General features: G+C 33.1%; 5 protein-coding genes across 5 annotated transcripts; 3 read left to right on the top strand and 2 right to left on the bottom strand.

Annotated features, from left to right (window-relative positions):
- Window positions 1-276: 276 nt before the first annotated feature.
- Window positions 277-4,177, top strand: HELRODRAFT_194138 (hypothetical protein; the record flags this gene model as incomplete). The annotated part of the gene is made up of 8 exons (XM_009030362.1): window positions 277-627; window positions 934-1,075; window positions 1,373-1,516; window positions 1,688-1,795; window positions 2,164-2,297; window positions 2,403-2,544; window positions 3,582-3,654; window positions 3,813-4,177. The coding sequence occupies exons 1-8, from the start codon at window positions 347-349 to the stop codon at window positions 4,175-4,177; spliced, it is 1,389 nt and encodes a 462-aa protein (XP_009028610.1). The 5' UTR covers window positions 277-346.
- Window positions 4,178-5,558: 1,381 nt separating this feature from the next.
- HELRODRAFT_88911 (hypothetical protein) lies at window positions 5,559-5,822 on the top strand (the record flags this gene model as incomplete). Its single annotated transcript, XM_009030292.1, has 1 exon — window positions 5,559-5,822. A coding segment is annotated over one exon (264 nt), but the record flags the coding sequence as incomplete, so codon positions are not given.
- A 208-nt stretch (window positions 5,823-6,030) lies between these two features.
- Window positions 6,031-6,806, bottom strand: HELRODRAFT_88960 (hypothetical protein; the record flags this gene model as incomplete). The annotated part of the gene is made up of 3 exons (XM_009030296.1): window positions 6,031-6,206; window positions 6,298-6,442; window positions 6,714-6,806. 3 exons carry the CDS (start codon window positions 6,804-6,806, stop codon window positions 6,031-6,033), a joined length of 414 nt encoding a protein of 137 aa, XP_009028544.1.
- A 325-nt stretch (window positions 6,807-7,131) lies between these two features.
- HELRODRAFT_194137 (hypothetical protein) lies at window positions 7,132-15,859 on the top strand (the record flags this gene model as incomplete). Its single annotated transcript, XM_009030361.1, has 14 exons — window positions 7,132-7,288; window positions 7,903-8,071; window positions 8,361-8,559; window positions 8,693-8,820; window positions 8,922-9,290; window positions 9,568-9,727; window positions 9,910-10,322; window positions 10,557-10,687; window positions 11,356-11,412; window positions 12,782-12,960; window positions 13,248-13,476; window positions 13,590-13,714; window positions 13,910-14,132; window positions 15,564-15,859. Exons 1-14 carry the CDS (start codon window positions 7,243-7,245, stop codon window positions 15,857-15,859), a joined length of 2,724 nt encoding a protein of 907 aa, XP_009028609.1. The 5' UTR covers window positions 7,132-7,242.
- Window positions 15,860-16,708: 849 nt separating this feature from the next.
- HELRODRAFT_186118 (hypothetical protein) lies at window positions 16,709-18,843 on the bottom strand. The gene is made up of 4 exons (XM_009030360.1): window positions 18,487-18,843; window positions 18,025-18,279; window positions 17,584-17,891; window positions 16,709-17,484 (listed from the first exon to the last, which is right to left on the bottom strand). The coding sequence occupies exons 1-4, from the start codon at window positions 18,608-18,610 to the stop codon at window positions 17,107-17,109; spliced, it is 1,065 nt and encodes a 354-aa protein (XP_009028608.1). The 5' UTR covers window positions 18,611-18,843; the 3' UTR covers window positions 16,709-17,106.
- Window positions 18,844-21,716: the final 2,873 nt, after the last annotated feature.

The following is a 21,716-nucleotide window of genomic DNA, read 5'->3' as shown; positions in this document are numbered from 1 at the left end:
CCATTGCTAATTGAATTGTAAAAAATTTTCGTTTTAAAAACTTTACCAAAAAATTAACAAATCCGGTAAATCAATAAACCTATTCTACTGAACATTTTTTTATTTTGTTAAATTCTTTAAACAAAATTTTATCAACACATTTGTAAATGCAAAATTTGAATTAAACTTAACGCATGAGAAAACCGAAAACTGAGTTTCACTAAATTAAATTATTCATAGACGTCGTGCTTTATTATAAACTGAAATTCACTTTTAATTTTAATACATTCACACCTCCTGGTCTCGTAACCGGAATTTAAAAATTTTCTGTTTAAAACCAAATTTTTCGTAAACGAACTTACCTGAAATGGGGACGAGAGCCGAACCGTTGGACCCCCACAAGTTACGTTCAGCATTAGCGGACGTGCGTTCGGACCAAGGCGAAATTTACAGAAAATCCTGGGTGATCGTTGGTCATGTTGATCAAAATCCTCAAAGTATCGATGTGTCGGCAACTAGCGAAATCACGGATTCGTCTCTGGGGACATTTTGTTCCTACCTGAAGAACGATGAGGTCATGTACTGCCTGCTACGTATGACCACGACTTTCGACATGTCAAACACTGTTAAATTTGTTTACATCCACTGGTCAGTTTGTTTTATTTTCTTTGTTTTGTTTTTGTTGCATAGAAAATTTGTAACTTGTAATTTTTAATTGATTTTTTATATTATCTAATGATACTATTAATTATATTATAATAATGATACTTTCAATTTAAATTAGATCAAAATTAACTATTGAAGTTTTGATGTTACTCAAGTAATACTATTAAATAATTAGTACTACATAGAACACTAATAATGTAACTAACAATCACAATGAATTATATACTATAAATAATATAAATATATACTATATACTATAATACACAATACTATAAATTCTTTTAAAAGGATTGGTGAACATGTTCCATTTGCTAAAAAAGGGAGATATGGAGTGGTGAGTGGCAGTGTGGAAGAGTACTTCACTCCTTACCATCTACTCATTGAAACTGGCTCACTGGATGATCTGACTGAGGAAAACATTATTAAGAAGGTTGACTGTTGTCTCACTTTTAAAATTAGGATTTTTTTATATCTTTGAGTGTGTTTTCTACTGTGAAGAATTTTATTTTTGTATTTTTAGTTGCAATTATCATGATTTTGTTTCTTCTTAATTTTTTTTCAATTTATATATGTATATCTATTATAATTCTTTATATAAAATAACATTTCATTCATTTTATGCAAATTAAAATATAGAATACTTTTAAAAACATCATAACTGTTGTTAAAACTAACTTCTATTATCTTTTTAAATTAAAAATTGTTGAAAAAATATAAATTTATTTAGCTGGAGGAGTCAAGTGGGACTAGGAATAAAGTAATAGAAGGATCGACGGCTGGCAGACAGGAACGTGGATTTACGGCACATTCCTTGAAGCCCCAGGCCAGGACTGAACCAAGATCTGTGGCTCCGGCTGGTATCAATGTTGAAGTTAGCGGGTTGTTCTTGATTTTTTAGTTACAGTTTTAAATAAAAAATGGCGTTTGAAAAATTTTATATTTTTTTCTTTACCATTTTGGACTCATTTTTATAAATTGATTCTTTTTTCTATTATTTATTATTACTATTTGTAATTATTATTTTTATTGTTATGTTAATTAGGTTAGTCCGGAATTTATTGAGGCCATAAATGATGTAAGGAGAGATGATACGCAGACTGCATGGGTGCTAACTGGTTTTCAGAACGGTGATATCAAAAAGCCATTAGAGGTAAGTGGTTCATTTTTTTGAAATTTACATAGATATTTCTAATTTTTTAATGGTCCTTTTTTACTTTTATAAAGTGAAATTTAAAATTGGTTTCTTGATAGGTACACTATTTAAATTTTTTCAGAAATTTATGTTGAAATGCTGGAATCATTGTAAATTGTATTTATACTGCACTTAATAATGCATTCATTCATGTGTATGTATTTATAGGTAGATATTTAAATAGATATATACTTCTACATTAAAAGACATCCATTTATTACCTGAGTTTAATTTAATTTAGCTCCATCATCAACATGCACCTTTGTTGTGTAGAAAAATTTCAAATTGAAATTTTCATTTTGATCTTATCTCGATTTTTTGCTAAGGTACTGGCTACAGGTGTGAGTGATTTGAATGAAATGAAAGGATATCTGCAAGATGACCAGGTCCAGTTTGCTCTTTTTAGAACGTCAGATGTATATGACTCCATCCAAACCGTCAAATTTGTCTACATATATTGGTACGTCTAGACATTCACTACAGATAATCTTTCTCTTTCTAACCTGAAATTATGTAAAGATGTCATATAGTAATTTTTTAATTTTGTAAACTCAATTTATTCTAGGATTGGTGAAAAAGTTAAGCCAATGACAAAAGGAAAGTTATCAGCCTATGCTGGTCCAATTGAAAAGCTGTTCAGTCCTGCTCATGTCACCATGATGTTCTCACATAAGAATGATATTCAGGATCACATCATTAAGGATAAGGTTAGCTGATTGATTAGTTTTTAGTTTGATGAAATTTAATTTTCATTTTATGCTTTTAATTATCTATAATTTGTAACTGACATTGTCAAATGTAATAATTAAATAGATATTTTTCAAATAAATTGTGAAAAATAATTAATTTTTTTCAAAAATTTGATAGGTCCAGGCTGGCAGTGGTTCCAAAATTAGCATCAAATGATTCCATAGTCTGAATGAATAGTGCATTAGAAGAAACTATTCAATCATATTTTTTTCAATTGTTCATGCCTGCTCATTCCAGCAACAATCTCACTGATTCAAATTAATTTTTTTAAAATCTATAATATATATATATATATATATATATATATATATATATATATATATATATCCTTATAATATATATATATATATATATATATATTTGAAAATTTATTTTGCTAGTCTGAAACGTATAATTCTTTTGGATCATGTTCTTTTTATGCCCTCAGCAATGTTATAAGATGACTATTAAAATGCAGCTTATTTTAAATGATTTGAATGAACTTTCTTCAATGAACTTTGTAACTAGATGTGCATTACTATTTGCTGTTTTTATAAGTTTCTTTTAATTTTATTATTTATTCTTTTCTATTTTGTATTACAAAGCCTTCCTATGTAATGATGTTGATGATGTCTTTTCAGTGTTTTGAAGATTCAACAGTAAACAATCGACAAGCGGGCAAAAATTCATTCTAAATCGTTGTTTCCTCGAGTTTACATCATTTATAAGTTATTTTTACGTTGAAAAACTCATTTTTAGATGTAATAAAACGCTTTAAACAGTGTAAAGAGGTTGAAATATTGGCGAAATATTCAAAATTTTCAACGCCAATAGCAGAATAAAGCGCTTTTCGACTCTAAATAGCGCGTAGTAACCGTAACAGTTACCCGTTACGTCAAAAGTTATTGATTTGATCGCTTCAGTGTAGCGATTCAAAATAACTTTTGTCTGCATTTGTGATGTTATAAGATGATTTAACAATTCCTAAATTTCTCAATTATCTCAATAAATTCAGTTAACAATGCCTAGACAGTTGATGAATGTCGCCCGATGTTATAAGAAAAAGCCAAGTGATTCAAGGACCGCTGGTGCGATGATGCCCTCTTCAATTATTATTTTATTTTTCACATTCTGGTTCATTTCTAACAAAAAAACTACAAATTTTATTCTCTCTAGAATGAAATTCGTTTAAGATAAGATGTGAATTGTAAAGATTTTCGATGATAAATTGACAATGAAATTTCAGATTCTCCTAAAACTTTGAGTTGGACACGTTCGGGCCATGTTCTGCGCGCTGGCGTGCGTCACTCCAATCATTCCCATATCTTCAAAAACATACTCTTTCACAATAAAATGAAAATCGGCTCCACAAACTGGATAAAAGACAGGCACAGCTACAATCCTCATTACAGTTACAAAAGAACAGTTCATTTCAACAACAAAAATCGTGCCCAAACTAATTATTTAGAATCAAAAAAGTGGGTTATTGCTAAAAGTGAGGTAATGGACGGTCTATCTTTGGTCACTAGATGTCAGTTAATAAACAGATCAAAAGAACAAATGATAACAGTTCCAAACACATTAGCATCTTTCATTGACAGTTTTAGGTAGAGTTTTATTGTCAATTTGTAACAATTTGTTGCTTTTCTATTTTTTCAATTGTTGTTAGTTGATTAAATTATGAATTTTTGTAAACTTATCCAGGCAAGATGAATGCATGCCAAGTAACAATTCAATGAAAGACATTCAAAAATCACTCAACAACATTGAGGAAAAAGATGACTTTACTGAATATAAAATAACTTTGCACAGACTGAGACAGACTTTTACAAAATGTCCGTATTCAGAGGTATAAATTATGATGCTTGTAATCAATTATGTCTATTTCTTGTAAACTTAAAACTGATTAAGAATTGTGTTTCGTTTGTTCAGCTTCACAGAATGCTGGCAAAGAATCATCAATCCAAGTTACTGTCTAACAAGATGAACAATGAACCATCGAAACAGGTTCTCAATGGCACATCAATGGGACATTCTATCAACCTGCAAAATCAATCAACAATTCATCTGCAAAGAATCAATCATCAAAAGTTGGATGAAAATTTAGATGATAAGAAAATAAACTCAAAAAGTAGATTGATAATTTTAAAAAGCACAGACCAGAAAACATCTCTGACGTATCCAATTAACTTGCCCATTATCATTCAACCGAACCACGATGAGCACAATGCCATCTGCGTGTCTAAATCACATACATATTCATTCTTACCAACAGCATTAAGCTACTCAAGATCCAATATTATTTTCCCAAGGTCAATTCCCACTGTAACAACCTCAACTAATCTATGTACACCCCTTACCACTGTCAATTCTCTGACTGCAGATAAAAAAAATTGGTCACTCTTCAGAGTTTCAAATGGCTCAGTCATGCCATTATATTGGTTGAATCAGCAAAACAACAACTCAATGAAATCTCAACCGTCTTATCATCTAGTCAATGATCTGAAAATCAACACGCCAAACTGGTTCACAAAAAGCATCCTCACCAACATGTCAACCATTGAATCCACAAAGAATCAAATGGATGATCTCTTACTTTCGTCTCCAAAGCAAAAAACAAAAGAACACAATTTCACCACCAGCACAAACAGCACCGACATGAAACCATCGAGTAGTTCCTCAATTGTACCTCCCGCTGCCAGCATCAACAGCTGCCTAGAAAAGGAATCGGAAGTTCAGAAATTAATTAGAAGTTGTCACGAGCACGTGTATGACAATGCAGGTGTACAGATACACAGGTGTAAATCATGCAGCAAGCTCTTTAGTAACTTTTCTGCTTTCTGCGATCATGTCATTGCTAGTCATAACCAAGCTAAAAATAGGTGGTTAATTTGTGACTCTTGTTTCTCTAGGCTACTAGTAACCAGTTAAATTGTCAAACAACTAATTGCTCAATTCATATTTCAAAAATGATTTATATACCCAACTGACCCACAGATGCCCAGTATGCCACAAACATTTTTCAAGGTCGTGGTTATTGAAAGGTCACATGAGGACCCACACAGGTGAACGACCTTACAAGTGTCATCACCCGGGCTGCAGCAAGGCATTTGCCGACAAGTCGAATTTGCGGTCCCACACACTCATACACACCGTCATAGGAAAGAAATTTGTGTGCGAACGATGCCAGAGAGCTTTTGCTCAGAAACGATACCTACACAAACACCAATTCGAGGTGTGCAAATTTGTGCCTTAGCATTTTTGTATTTATTTAGTTAGCTATATTTAAAAATATTTCTACTTTCAAATTGTATTTAGTCATAACTTTTTAGTGTATAGAAAATAATTTTCATATTTGATTCTGTATAAAATACATATATTCCTCTCAATTTTGTTAGTATATTTAATTAAATAAAAATAGAGTAAAACATTAAAACCTATTATACATATACAAGAAAAATGAATCAAGATTTAGTGTCAATAGGCATTAATCGGAAGCAGTCCGATTTGACTTTCCAATCTTTACTGTTAAGGGATGTGACGGTGAATGTTTGGTAGAAGCTTCTTGGTTTGTTATCATGGAATTTAACAGTGCCAGCTGTTACAACTACAAATGTGTCTTGACCATTTGTTGCAAAACCTTGAGATAAGGATAAAGAAAATTTAATATATATATTTTAAATGTGAGCACTTCTTTTGATTTAATGTTTTAAATATAAAATATGTAATACCTGAGATTGGTTGGGCGTCGATTGTTTCGACAACATGGAGTGACGTGGGGAGATTTTCATGGAACTTGGCTATGCTGTCCAACCCAACCACGGCATTACCTTCCCATATTAATTTTGCATCCACGCTGTATAGTTTTGAAACAATCTGTTGTGGAATGTAAAGAGCAAAGTTCTTAATGATCTACTTACTTAATTTTACTTACTTAATTAATTTTATGAAAACAGAAACACAAAAAAGCTTTCATTAAGTTTTGTCTAAAAGTGATTAACATTCAGTTCCATAAGATACCCCAAAACAGTGTCAAATATAAATATGAAACTGAAATCAGATGAACTAATTGAAATTCTAATTATTAATTATATTATATTAATTATAATTTATAATTATAAATACAAAATACATAGAAGTTACTTACATGCCGGCTTTTATCAAATCTTTCGTAGTAAAATTTTACAAAATTCTCAGCTCCTTCGCATGCGAGTGAGATACGCATTTTTAAATCCTGCATTTTTTAAATTATTTAAGGTAAAGAGGGGTCTATACATAAAAATTACAATAATTCCTACCTCATCAGCAGCCATTTTATCGCCTAGTAAACAACAAAGAGTAAACAGTTTATGGAATAAGTCGCAACTAAACCAAGGTACTAACGGGTACTAAACCCGAATATTGCCAGCGAGAATTGTTAAGCCTCTAATTTTGAAATTTAATATTCAAATATATGTTTTAATCGCTAAAAAAATAGTTTAAATACGTTTTAAATGAGATTATTAATAGTTTTATTTTCATAAAAAAAGGATAAAAATTTTAATCTAAACAGAACGGACGATAATTAAATTTTAAATAATTTAAAATTTTTCAGGGATTTTAAATCATTTATTTTAAGTGTCTACATTTTTTTATTTTAACAAATATTAAATTTCTAAAATCGATAAAATTATAAAATGCTACTTTTTCTATATTTTATGCTACTACCTTCAATTAGTTATGGTTAGTTTACTAATTTACTCATTTTTTATGATGGTTTTCTAGTTTAGTTTCAGTTTATTAAGTTTAAATACTAAAATATCTTTTTTAGAATATTGTTTAATTAAGAAATTAATGTCATTTGTTTTCTAATTGATATTTTAAAATTTTATATAAATAAGTTAATAATTTTAACTTTTAATTAGTTAATTAGTTAGAAAACTTCATTAATTAAGAAATTAATGTCATTTGTTATCTAATTGATACTCAAAATTTTTAAAATCAATTTTAATTTTAACTTTAACTTAATTAATTTTTTAAATAGTGCTAATAACTTAGTTTACTGTTTAGGAAAATTCATTGAAGAATTAAATTTAATTTTTTTAAATTAAAATATTGATTTATTAAATTAAATTAAATCTTTATCTATTTTATTGTTATAGAATATAGTTTTATAAAATTTTATAAATAATAAGATTAATAATTAATTAATTTATTTAATTTAATATGTTTTATTCAAATTAATTAAACTTATATCATTTTGATTTAATAAATTTTTTTAAGTTAAGATTAATTACTTATTCAATATACAACTAACAAAATAATATCATTAATATTATTTTATAATTTCACAAAAGGTTTTACAGAAGAAACAACATTCTACAAAAATATGCCAGTTTATTCTTATAGAAATTTTGGCAGTGTCCAAACATTCTCAATAGACATTCCTCCTGACACATTTAAAGCTGTCTGGAATGTTTCGGTCAACAGATCTCAGACCAAGTGCTATGAAAGGATGGTCTTTATGTTAGTTTGCTATTTTATTATTGAGTATTTGTTTGTTTGTTTGTTCGTTTATTTTATTCGCTTCTTCATCTCTGTCTTTATTCATTTTTTCATCATGGCATTTTTAGTGGTGAATGATCAATAGATCAATGACATTTACAGATAAATGATAATTAACGACATGGAACTCTAAATATATAAATGACAGTATGACGTTAAATAACTTTTTTTAAAAGTCTTTGTTTTTAAAATTTGCTACCAGCGAAGTTTTTTACCACAAACGACCACAATCTTTCTTCCTCTCCACCAGATATGCTCAGTATGGTTCGTTCCCCGTCGAGAAGTTCGATGGTAATGAGACATTTACCGACAAATTTCTGGTAAATAGGACAGGTCTTCTGAAAGATAATGTTACCCACAGGAAGACCATTGAATTCCATCGACCAGTGTATGGTCAGTGGTTTCTTGGTGGGGTCATGGAGAGGAGTAATAATGAAGTTATTAAAAAGGTTGGTTGGCTGTTTGATTGATTGGTTGGTTGGTTTGCTGGTTTGTATGTTGGTTGGTTGGTTGGTTTGCTGCTCCGTCGTCATCACCATCATCATCATCAACGTCGTCCTCATCATCATCTACATCATCCAGTTAGACCTGTCAGTATGTGATCATGGCCTGGAGAGCAACATAACATTCTACATTGGTGACGTCAGCATCTTGCTAGCAAACTCTGCTACCACCATCAGATTGTATGATAACATTACCACTTATTACAAGTTAGACTTCCATAGCTATTATGACGACGATGATGACGACGACGACGATGATGAAAATACGTTAGTAGTAACGATTGCGAATAATGACGTCATTATTCCAGATTCCTGACAACAAGAACAACATATAAATACAGAGTAACCATAAGCAACTGCAAACAAGAGCAGTGCAATTTCAGAATATTGTTCAAGAGCAAGGCTATACCTAACACCGACGACAACTCTAGCGAAGCTAACAACAACTCACATTACATTACTATATACGGCGCTGCTGGCAATAACAACAACAGCCAAAATGACATCAACATCTTAGCTAACAACGACAGCAATAACATTAAAAACGATTCCTATCTTGAGGTATTTTCTCCTAGCATTAACAGCTGGCAATACATTGCATTTGTATATGACGGTATTGGTGCAGTTTTTGACAACTCAAGCATTGAATTTGATGCACTGGTATCTCTATATGGCAAGTTATTTTTATTTTTTATTATTCTTATTCTTCTCAATACTTGTATTATTGTTTTAGTTATTAATAATTAGTTTATTTATTTATTTACTGTCATATTTTTTTACTTAAACAGACTGCAAAACGGGAAAGCTTCGTGATATTGTATCATCAATGTCACCATCTTCGTCACCATCTTCGTCACCACCTTCGTCATCATCTTCGTCATCATCGCCGTCTGATATAAGCTGCTACATGACAACGCCATTAAAATCAAACATAGAAACCGATTCCTTCCAAAGTTCCGTATACCAAACGATTTTCAACGAAGCCGACAGCCTATTTATACCCCGCCCATCTCTGGTCACCATGACAACATTTGATGTTGACGTCATGAGGGATGTTGGCGGTACTTTAGTTATGGAGTTTACTCTTATTCCACTTTCTTTGGATTTTCAAAAGGTTGAATTGTCTGTTTTTTGGTTGTTTCAATGTTCTTTGGTGAACGTTTGGCTTGCTTATTAGTCATTACTTGATGTATTAACAAGTTAGAACATAAAACGGCGAACTATACATGCTTATTGAACTTGTGTTAACTCTTACCGGCATGTCTCTCGCTTGAGAATTTAACAAATCTACCACAGTCACCAAAAGAGTTTCAGGCAGCAGTATGCATCCAGCGAGACTATCCAACTGTCACAACCGACAACAGACTCCACTGCCGAGATCCAGGCTCCCTCATAATCCTCAATGACAACAATTCCCATCACCTCATCTACGTTCCCTATCCGGAATCCGGGATCTACTATATCGGATTCCAGGAATGGACTAACGAGTCTTTCGAGGATGTCAAGCATAGGGGTAGTGTCATTGAGGAAGAAAGAAAGATGAGGAGTGGTAGCGGTGGTGTCGGCCCTGGAGGAGAGGGGTCTGCCACTACGACCACAACCAACCCACTGGAGAGGATGTTGAAGGATAGGGAGGTTTCTGTTAATGAGCTACTTAGAAAGGTTCTGGTTACTGATGGATTGAGGAATGTCAGTCATTATGAGTTGAAGTAAGTTTGTGTGTGCGTGCGTGTTTGTGTGCGTGTGTGTGTGCGCGCGTGCGTGTGTGTTTGCGTTGGAGTCTGTAGTCTTTCAACCTAGCACAGTTTAAATTTAAACGAAAATGTATCTATATACTCTTAATCTTTTTCTATTATAAAATTTCCGACTTTCACCACAACCCCTCATCTCTACCCATCATAATCATCATCACCGCCTTAATCACCATCATCATCATCATGTAGGGACCCGTCTATGGGGGTGTTGGTTAGCGCCCACATCTCTTCCTGTCTGAACAAGCAGTGTGAGAACAATGGCGTCTGCAGGTTCGTCGAGAAAGGACCTTACTACCTCTCCTTTTGTGTCTGCAGTGCAGGTTGGTACTTTCGTCTCTCTCTCTCTCTCTCTTTTTCTTTCTCTTTCTCTTTCTTTCTCTATTTCTCTTTTTCTTCTTCCTCTGTCTGTCTATCTGTTCATGTGCCTATCTCTCTTCTCTCTTTAGCCAACGATGGCGAGACATTGTTTTAATTTTATTGTTATACACTGCGTACATCGTTTTGTCATTTGTGATATACATATGCGGGCTAGAATTTTAATAAACGAATAAATAAATAAAATAAATAGATAGATAAATATATATATAGATGAATATTTTTATTCATAGTAACTTATTCTATTGTTACATTAGACACATGTCACCTAACAAATATTCATTTTATCCAGCAATTGGCATTCTTATAAGAATCACATCCGTTTATCCATGTTTGTATGTGTGTGTGTGCGTGTGTGTGTGTGTGTATGTGTGTGTGTGTGTACATATACGTATGTGTATGTGAGTGTGTGTGTATGTGTTTATTCTTACAAAAACTTGAACGTAATCTTTTCGGCTGGATGCAGATTTATGCTCACAATGATAAACCAACATGAGAAGATTGTTCTCTGTTAATGAATAAATTACTAAAAGATAATTAACTTTTTTAAAATTCCCAGTCTAGTCTTGATACAAAAATCTCAATTAATTGTTTTTATTTTATAATTCATTAGGTTTTAATGGATTTTTCTGTGAAAATAATTCACCCACCTCTGAGAGAGTTGAGCTTGGTAAGCCCTACAGGCCCCAGCCTATCGCCTCCCCACTAAAAAATCATTCATTTATTTATTTAGATCTATCTATTTTTGTAAGAAGTAATTTTTGTATGTAAAAATTTGCTTTTTAATTGTAGTTTAGCTATGTGAATATTTCGTGCGTTTAACTGCTGCATGTCTGGCTTTGTCCATATGCTATTGTGCATTTTTATAAACATGTATTCGTAACTTTTGAAATTATTATAACAAAAAATAATTACGATAACTAGTACTATTAATAATGATAATATTATAAGTGTAATGATACTTTATTCGTTTTTTTCGAGTGGCATGTATTCGTTCTTTTGTTATGATCAGCGTTTTCGAAGTCCTACCTTTGAGATCTACATAGGTATGTTATTAATGTTCACGTTTTAACACGTTCGTTCGTTCGTGTTCATCGTTCTATTGTATGTTGTTGTTCACTTGATTGTTCGTTCATTCGTCCAGTCAGTCAGTCAGTCATCCAATCAAAAGTTTGTTTATAATCTCATTTGCACTGTCATTCATTTAATCATTCTTTCATTAATCAGAGGTTTAATCCACTGCAAGCGTTCAACAAGAAAGTTATCAACATATATGTTCCTTTCTTCTTGAATGAAAAAGTTCGTTTTCTCTCTCTCTCTCTCTCTCTCTCTCTCTCTCTCTCTCTCTCTCTCTTCTCTTTCTCTGTCTCTCCATCTATTCGTTTGTTTGTTTGTTTCTATGTTTGTGTATTTCTGTTGTGTGCTGCTTAATTTAATGCTTAATAGCAAATTTATAATAACATAGCTTGCCAGTTCAAACTTGTATTACGGCGAAATTACTGAAAAGACATTATACATATTTCTTTTGCTGCTATTTATCTGCCGGCAGATTTCGTTTACCCGTTTCGTATTTTAAAACTTATTAATACTAATTCAAAATACCGTTTAAAGGTACCGGTTTAAAGGTACCGGTTTAAAAACCGTTTTAATGATTTTTTATCAATAATTTCAAATTTTTCTTTTCTTACGTTAAAATCAGATCTACTAAAGTTTCTTCTTTGTCCAGAAAATGTCACCAATCAATCTGGTGTGGTTAAACATGGGAATGCGTGCGTGTGTGTGCGTGCGTGTGTGTGTGTGCATGCGTGCGTGCGTGTATGTGTGTGCGTGCGTGTGTGTGTGCCTCTCAATGATTCAAAAAAATCATCCGACAACAAACAATTTCAAACATACGCATAACCGTACGAGACTAATCTATCATCCGTATTATTTTTTGGCACTGTATAACGTGTCATTATTTTTTTTTCAAGTATTTTGATTTAATTTAAACCGTAAAATTTTTAAATAAAATAAATAAATGGCTTCTTTTTTATCTTTAGGGCTTCAAGGTTTTTTATGCCAGGACAAATCCAACATGGTCAGCTACAGCCTACAGATGTGGTACACCGTAATGTTAACATGTAGCAACCTGGCGTTTATTCCCGCCATGATTATCGCCTTCAAGAGATGGCGCTTCATCGAGTTCTGTGTCTATACGCTGAATATGGTCTTTTCTACAGTTAGTATTATGTGTGTGTCTGTGTGTTTGTGTGTGTGTGTGAGAGAGAGAGAGAGTGAGAAAGAAAGAGTGCGTTTGTTTGTAAGAAGTAGTATACTTATACGAGTGTGATATGTATTTATATATATATATATATATATATATATATATATATATATATATATATATATACATACAGATGTTCGTACAATTACAAGCATCATAATCGTCATTCACATTCTTATTGTTATTATTATTATTTACATTATTATAATTTATATTATTATTGTATTATTATTTATAAATAGTTCTACCACGCATGTGACATGAGTGCATGGTCAGTCTATGGATTCTGCGTGGTTCGCTACTCAGTGCACAAGTACTCTGACTTTTTACTGTCCCTGCTCTCCTTCTGGGTGACACTGCTCGCCATGACTAGGATTAAATCTGGTAAAGTGGCTGTTGTGGTTGCTTTGGGGGTCGTAGTTGTCGTTGTTGTGTGTGGTGTGGTGTGGTGTGGTGTGGCGTCGTGTCGTCGTTGGTTTGGTGCAGTTGTTTGGCTATTCTGCTTCTCGCTAATATTTATTTTTCCTACTTATAATTTTATAATTAAATTATAATTTCATATATTCATAATATTTCCACAACAGGTCACTTGCTCACGTTACTTACGGTTGGAATTGTGATGATTGCCATCTTTGTCAATAGCTCCAATGAAGTTTGGACCAACGTTGTCCCCATTGCCACCGGTTCCATTGTCGTCATCATTGCATGGGTGAGTGAGTGATTGATTGAGTGAGTGAGTGTGAGTGAGTGAGTGAGTGAGTGAGGGAATGAACGGATGAATGAATGAATTAGTAAACGAACGAGTAATTGGGTGAATTGGTGATCCATTTCATATTTTTTTTAATTTTACACTTCCGCCAAGCATGGCCCAACTACAACTTCCGCCTTCCGTTCCTCCACACAGGTATGGAAAGGAGTCAAGTCCAGATCACTTTTCCCAGATAAATTGGAATACCGTTGGATGGTACCGGGTATCTTACTGGCCCTTCTCGGTATTGTTGTATTTGCCTTCCTGGAGAACGATACAAATTACCCATACACGCATAGTTTTTGGCACATTGCAGTAGCCTCATGCGTGCCCTTCTTACTCCCAAGGAAAAAATCCTTCTGGGAATTAGTGGATTTAGGTGTTGCGAAGTTTTAAATTTGTTTTATTATTTTTTTATATTTTTTTGTCTTTGTTGTTATATGCTTGTTTCTGTGTTTTTGTTTGATTTTATTTTATCTATGGGCTTTTTTTTAAGGATTTTTTTATCTATCTATGTATGTATGTGTGTGTGTGTGTGTGTGTGTGTGTGTGTGTTTGTCTGTCTGTGTTTGTGTGTCTGTGTTTGTGTGATTTCATTTTCAAAATTTTCTTTGTTTTTCATTAAATGCTTTAAATCAAAATTATTTGCTCCTTAAATTTTTCAATGTTCCCGTAAAATGTAGTCTCAATTTATTCATTTAATTATTCAAAATAATACCCTTTCTATATTTATTTGGTAATTAGATCATAATATGATACGGTTGTAACATTTATGAAGCGCCTGATCTGTGAGCTAACGCGAAAACGTTTCAAGATAATTTTTCAAGTTTTTTTTTATTATATCTATTTCCTATTGCAATCATAAATAACCCCCACCTATTTCACCAGTTAGCTTTAATTATTATTTAATGTTTATTTATTTATTATTTAATATTTATTCTAGTTTATTTATTTAATTAATTAATATTTAGAATTTATTTACAATTTTTACCTTTAAACTCGCAGAAGTATCCACCATACGGATTTTTGATTATTAATATGAAGTAAGAGCTTGCTTGCACACCCTATACGTACACACACACATACAACAGGACACACACACACACATACACACGCTTCATTAATCAATCAATTCTTTAAAATGCCTTATTATCATTGTGCCATTAAAAGTCAATGAACTAATTAATAAATTATTGTGCTAGATTGGTATAGGAATTGAACTATAGCACTTGAAAATGGAGTAAAACCTTATCTTGGCACCATTCCTAAATGTTTACTTGGTCTTAAAATTTGGGATTAGTGTTCTAATTAACAATTATTAAGTCTTGGATCTTTTTAAATTTGTTCAATCATTTTCAAGCGTTGTCATTTGATATAGTTTGTAAATTTTTTTTTAAATTTTTGATGAATTTTTATAATTAGCTGTTATTTAATCGGTTAATGGTTAATTAGTTAGTTCGTTAATTAATTAATTAACCAATTAATTATTAATGTTCTTTCTCTTCATCAACTATCTCATTCCCAAATCACCGTTACATCAACTTAACTAACGTAGATTTAACAGTTTTATCGTTTTGTTGATGTTATTTTCAAATAACATTAGCCGTTCTATGTAGTCTGCTTATTTCATGTATTAATCACATTATTTTTATGTATTTTATATGTGTATCTATATATGGTTTATGTTTGTGTGTGTGTGTGTGTGCGTGTGTGTGTCTTTGTTTGTTTGTTTGTGTATGTTTGTGTGTGACTTATGTGTTTAAACAAACTCACCTGTAAAATTTTTTTCAACTTTCCACACATACGACAGAAGAAACCATAAAAATATCATCATCGCCTGTTGCGTCAACTGCCGACGGCAACACTTTCACATTTGCCAGTGGCGGCGAAAGCAGCCACAACAACGACGACGATGAGGTCGTCTTATTTGCGCAGGGATCGTCGTTCTTTAGAAATCGCCAAGCTGGTAGACACGCAAAAAGTGTCGCTAATCACCACCACCAGCTACACTACAACACCAACGACACTTCTAAAGTTTCACTCTCGCCTCTGTCTTCGGCGGCTGAAAGTTTATCCAGTACTGATAACCTGATACGGATTAAGTGATAAGTTCCGATTGGATAATGTGAGATTTTAGGTGGGATTGTTCGATCCTTATATTACTTCCTTTACTCACTACTGCTGCTGCTACTACTACTTCGGCTACTACTACTGCTACTACTACGGCTACTACTACTACTACTATTGCTAATATTAAGTTTTAAAGTGCTATAGTTCAATTCATATACTAAAATTCCGTTGGCTGTGTACAGACTATTTGGGTGTGATGGTAGCGATATTTGTAAATTTGATATTGATTCAAGTTATAATGTGATTTAAACTTTTTAATTGTGATAGGTTTGTGTGTGCGTGCGTGTGTTAGTGTGTGTGTGTGTGATGCCTGATAGTTTTATGGATTCATTGGATGGTTAAATTAAATTTATTTACATATGCATAACTGCTTGAAGTTTGGTTTATTATTGAAGAGTAACTTAATAATTATATTTAGCATAACATTTTTTTCTCAAAATGTCACCATCTTCCCATATACATACTTCACGTTATTTGTATATAAACTTTTATTAAAGACGTATATTTGAACAAATGAATTTATTTATTTAATTATCGATTTATTTATAAATGACAGCATACTGTGTCATAGATATTGCTTGCTCCAGTTAATGTTGTTTTATGTGCGGTGGATATGTGTTTTTTTTGTATTTGAGACGCAATTTCTTTGCGTGTGCATATTTCAACAATTGTATATTGAATAATTCTTGCTGGTTGTGATGTTTTGCGTGCTTGGATGGTGAATTGAAGAAACCCACATACGCTGTTGATGTTGTTAAATATTTTTTTCTTATATCTTATAGGTGTTTGTTGCATCATTTTAAAGTTGTATACAAGAAAATTGTGTGAATTTTTTTAAACTATATTTTATTGTCAGAGTTTTTATTTTGAACAACGTCACTAACTACATTTTCAATGATTATTTTATTTTCAATTTGTTTTTCCACTTTTATTCACAAATAAATTTATTGCAAGAAATTGAAAAAGTTTAGATCGCAGTGGTGTTATTGTTAAACTCATAACCTATTGAATATCTTAATTGTATTGTTTAAAATCAAACGAATCATAAAGTGTAAATTGAATTATAAAAGATATAAAAATATTCCTCATTCGCATGACATCGCATCAACATTACAATATTTGGCAACGCTTAATGCATCTAATCAACGAGTAAGTCTTGAAAAATTTCTAATTTATTTGCTGTCCATTGACTAACGCGGCAACCGCTGATGGTCAAACGGTATTTATGACAGAACGATATCGGCAATCAGGTCGGAAAACTTGAGACCCTTGGCTTTTGCTTCAGCGGAAGTATCGGCAACGAGTCCCAAGCAGCTGCAGTTGATTTCTGAGAGGACGAGACGACGACCAGCTTTGGAGCTTGGAATCTGCCCAGGCTGCAGTCCCTCCGGTCCGAGTTCTTCCTCAATGCAATCAACTGACCACCAATATGGAACATCATCCAACTTGCAGGTTGTCTTCAACTCGTGGGTCCACGCAACTACGGTGTCGACGAGAGACTTGTGTTCGTTCAAGTCTAAAGTTGTGTAGATGGCTCCGGACCTCAACGTGGCAGTGAATGCTGATTCGTCAACCGGTTTCTTGTGCACGACTTCCAGAATCTAATTGGCGGGATGATTCGAATATCATTTGTTTTATTTCCCAATTAATTACGCGTCTGTTTCTACTTTATGTTCTTACTCAATAAAAATTAAAGAAACCTTGTGTTTGGAGAGCAAGAAACGGAATTCACCATCCTTGATGAGAGGAAGGAAGGGCATACTGATAGCATCTTCCTGGCAGAGGGCCAAAAACTCAGGAATAACATCTTTACGGGCAATTTCTTTAGTGGTTTGGTTGTAAGCATCAGTCATGAGGATGTGGTCATCTTTGTTTTCCAGCTTCCAAACTCCCAAACCAGTGGATCCACGGAGCATCTTCAACACGCGTGGAGGTCCTCCTTTTGGGATGATTCTATCAATTTCGCCGTCGTTTTTCTTCATGGCATCGTACGAATGCAGAATAGTTCCTTATTGACGAATTTATTTAAGTAATTGTTTAAAATTTTATAACTTTGCTGTTTTAATTACAAATTTGTGCGAATGAAAAGTCCACACGAATAACCGCAGGTATATAAATAATTATTACAAAAATTCTCTTACCCTTAACTCCCATTCCGGTGTCTTTAAGCTCGTACAAGATCATTTTGCTTCCCAAACGATCCATGTGATCGGCTTCAGGACCCAACAAGATACCCTCCTTTTTGAAATCGTTCAGGATTTGCACGTAGTGGTTCAAGGAAATGCTTGGATAGTCCATGGGATTGACACGTCCCAGGAAAGCAGTATCTGGGTACTTGGCTTTCAGTGAAGCGGCAGTGTCTTTGCCGGTAATGAAGAGAATGTCTGACTCAACTCCTTTTATTAATTTCAAAGTTGTTTAAAGTGAGTTAGCAAATAGTAAATTAATCTTTAATTCTAAATTTTTACTAACTTTGTAAATTGTTTAAAATCATTTTTAGTTCTAGTTTATCTTACGATTTTATACTTTGGAAACGCTTACAAATATCAAATAAAAAATCATTTTTAATATTAAAATTGAAAAATAACAAAATAGAAAGAAACCCTTCTTCTTGAAAGACTCAACGAGCCAGGGGCTGTCCCTTCTGTACTTGCCACCAGGAGTTTCAGCATTTTTATCCTTGGCTTCCTCGACTTCCAAAACCAAAACCCTCTTGAATTTGCCCATAACTACGGTGGAAAAATTACAAAATTTTCTCTCAAAATGTTTCAAGAATCGGAAAATTTTGAATTTTCAAGATTGTGGATCAATTCGCCAGCAAGTAAAACGAATCAATGACCGTCGATTTGCAGAAGGTTAAGTTATGTACCACTCTCTCCCTCTGAGCTCTCTCGCTTCACATCACTCTCTCTCTCTTCTAGGTTTTCTCTTTTTCATTCACTCGTTTTGCTCGAAGGTTTTCTTGTTAATTTTTTGCTCATCACTATAAGACGCTGTTACATACATACTCTCTAGTTATCTCTTCGTATCTCTCCTCCGCGCTATCTTTCTTTCACTCTCAACATCTTTATTTCTCTATCCCAACACACTCTTCTACTTTTTGTTGTTGCGCAAGATATTCATATGCATGGCATACACTGATAGATACATTTCTCTCTTATTGTAAGCAAGTAGGCAATCGAATAAAATGTAGAAGATTTTTTAAGAAAATAACGATTTTGGCACGTAAATTAGTTCAAAACTATCGAGAAAAAACACGCACGCATGCACGCACACACGCACACACAGACATTCATTAGATACTCTAGTAAGAAAGAATTTTGTGTATTTAGTGCCACGTTAATTTTTAGATCGGTTGTTGCTTTTATTGAAAGAGCTTCAACGCTTGTTTATCAGTAATTAAAACTTTTAAAAATGCTACAACATTTTAAAGCACACATCTCCAAAGTTTCTTCACTATCGATACTACTAAGTTTAAAAAAATCTCTGCATACAAATGCAAACAGTACCAGCGATCTATTTTGAACTGGTGTTTGGACAAAACACACAAACAAGTTTTAAGATAATATCAGGTAAAAAAATTGAACAAAAACACACACACAAAATTCCAAGTAGATATACACTCGTAACTATTATGTTTGAAATCGTTTTAAACAACAACCAACAACAACATTCATCATTTCGCCGAAAATATTTCATTCCATCTGCTGTTGTGAATGCAAACATGGAGAGCTTCATTGAAACGTCGCACCACCCAGCTTAATCATTTTGAAACATGGTTTGCTAACACAAAAATGGTCACATGCAAGCCTTTATACACACATACATAATACATAAAAACCCTATCAAACAAACACACACACAACACATACATACAAACACTTATATAACACATACAAACAAATATATACATACATGTGTGTATATATAACTCTATTTGTATCTACTTCTATTTGATGCTCATCAAAGAAGTACTCCAGATTATAGAAAAAAATTCCGATAACTAACCATAAAAAACATTCAATACTAGTCTGAAGTAAATAAGTACATGCGTACAAAGACACACACACACACACACACGCACACACCAAACACAAACACACACACTCACACATACAAACATACATAAATACAAGACAACAACGTAGCAACTAACATTTCGTTGCAGCATTTTTATAATACATACATACATAGCGCTTATGGCTGTGCGTTATAACATAATGCTTAAAGCATCCTTATATTTTCACCTGTTTATATAAGTGAGAATAAATCCTCAACAATACTTTTGTGTATTTGTAATGCATATTGCATACAAAAAAACAGATAGACAGACAGACAAAGAGACAACCAAAAGCGAATATTTTTGGTTTTATTTATTTGCTACTAAAATATATAGTGTTTCTGTCAGTAGTACACACACACACACACACATACACACACATACACACACATACACAAACACACATGTATATATAACAACGTGCTATTGAATGATGAATACACGGTGTGGGACAACATTGATTTTCAACCATCTCACACGTGTTAGAATTAATTACATTTTCGGCTGCAAAAAATAAATTATCGAATGAATTGAAAAACTTTTCATGAAAAAAAAATCATAACACGTTCATTGTGGTTGTACACCGGTCAAGGTACTTTCTATATCAAACACAAATACACACATATACGCGCACATACATTCGCGCACATACATACACGCACATACATACACGCACATACATACGCATACATACATGCACGCACGCACATACATACACACACATACATACACGCACTTACATACGCGCACATATCTGACAATGAAAATTGCTGATTCGAATAAAGATAGGCCAATTAGTAACGAAATAAATAAAAATTTTAAATAAACACAACTCTGCTTAAGCATATGATGGCATCTCAGACAATATGGAAATACGTATGTCAGAACTATATGAATACAAATTCAAACAAAACAAACAAGAAAGACAGCGCAAGAATATGAATCCTCATCGATCAGAACTGTCCTTTGAAAAGACCCAACGCCACCACACACACACACACACACGCGCGCGCGTACGCACACACACACATACATACATCTAGAATGCGATCAATAACCTCAAAGCGTTACATACGTACGCATACTGACATAAATACGTTAGCGTACACACACGTATACAGATAGTATTTATCTTACAAACATATAGACAAATATATATTGTATATGCACACACACACACTCTACACTTATGTAAAACTATACATATATTTATATGAATACAACCTTAAAACCATCTATCCATAAGCTTCACCAACGTAAGCAGACTGACTGCGTGAGCTAGACATCAGCGTACACCATTCAGGGTAGCCTAAATTCAAAACTGGTCTCAGATTTTGTGCTGTAACCATGCAACCAGCCGGTCGGGCCAAGCGGATGTATGTGCTCAATAGAACGGCAATACTCATGAATTATGCAACTTTACCGAATGTAGTATTTGCGATCTCTAGAATAGAGAACAATATAACAATGCATAGCATACCACAATCACGAAGAGATAAATGTTCAAATGCAATGTGCTTGCATACGTTAAACCCCACAGTCTCGTAAAATCTATACAGAGAACCACGAACGACAGTGATGCAGAAGTGTGCAGGATTCAATTGAATATGTACATACCTTATACAATCAAAAATTATTCACACAATCACACTAACATATCTTACAACACACATACTCACTTATACAAGTATAAATACACACATACAGACGCAGACAGACCCAGTAGGACATCACACACATCCGATCATCATAAACATCATCCAGCATTCGTAA

Source organism: Helobdella robusta (genome assembly GCF_000326865.2).
Source record: "Helobdella robusta unplaced genomic scaffold HELROscaffold_67, whole genome shotgun sequence".
Taxonomy (NCBI): Eukaryota; Metazoa; Annelida; class Clitellata; order Rhynchobdellida; family Glossiphoniidae; genus Helobdella; species Helobdella robusta.
This window is presented reverse-complemented; position numbering and strand designations above follow the sequence as displayed.

Coding starts and splice junctions, on each gene's coding strand:
- HELRODRAFT_186118 (XM_009030360.1), bottom strand. CDS start 18,610: ATGGGCAAATTCAAGAGGGTTTTGGTTTTGGAAGTCGAGGAAGCCAAG. Junction 18,280..18,486: donor TGAGTCTTTCAAGAAGAAGG/GTTTCTTTCTAT, acceptor AATTAATAAAAG/GAGTTGAGTCAGACATTCTC. Junction 17,892..18,024: donor CACCGGAATGGGAGTTAAGG/GTAAGAGAATTT, acceptor TTCGTCAATAAG/GAACTATTCTGCATTCGTAC.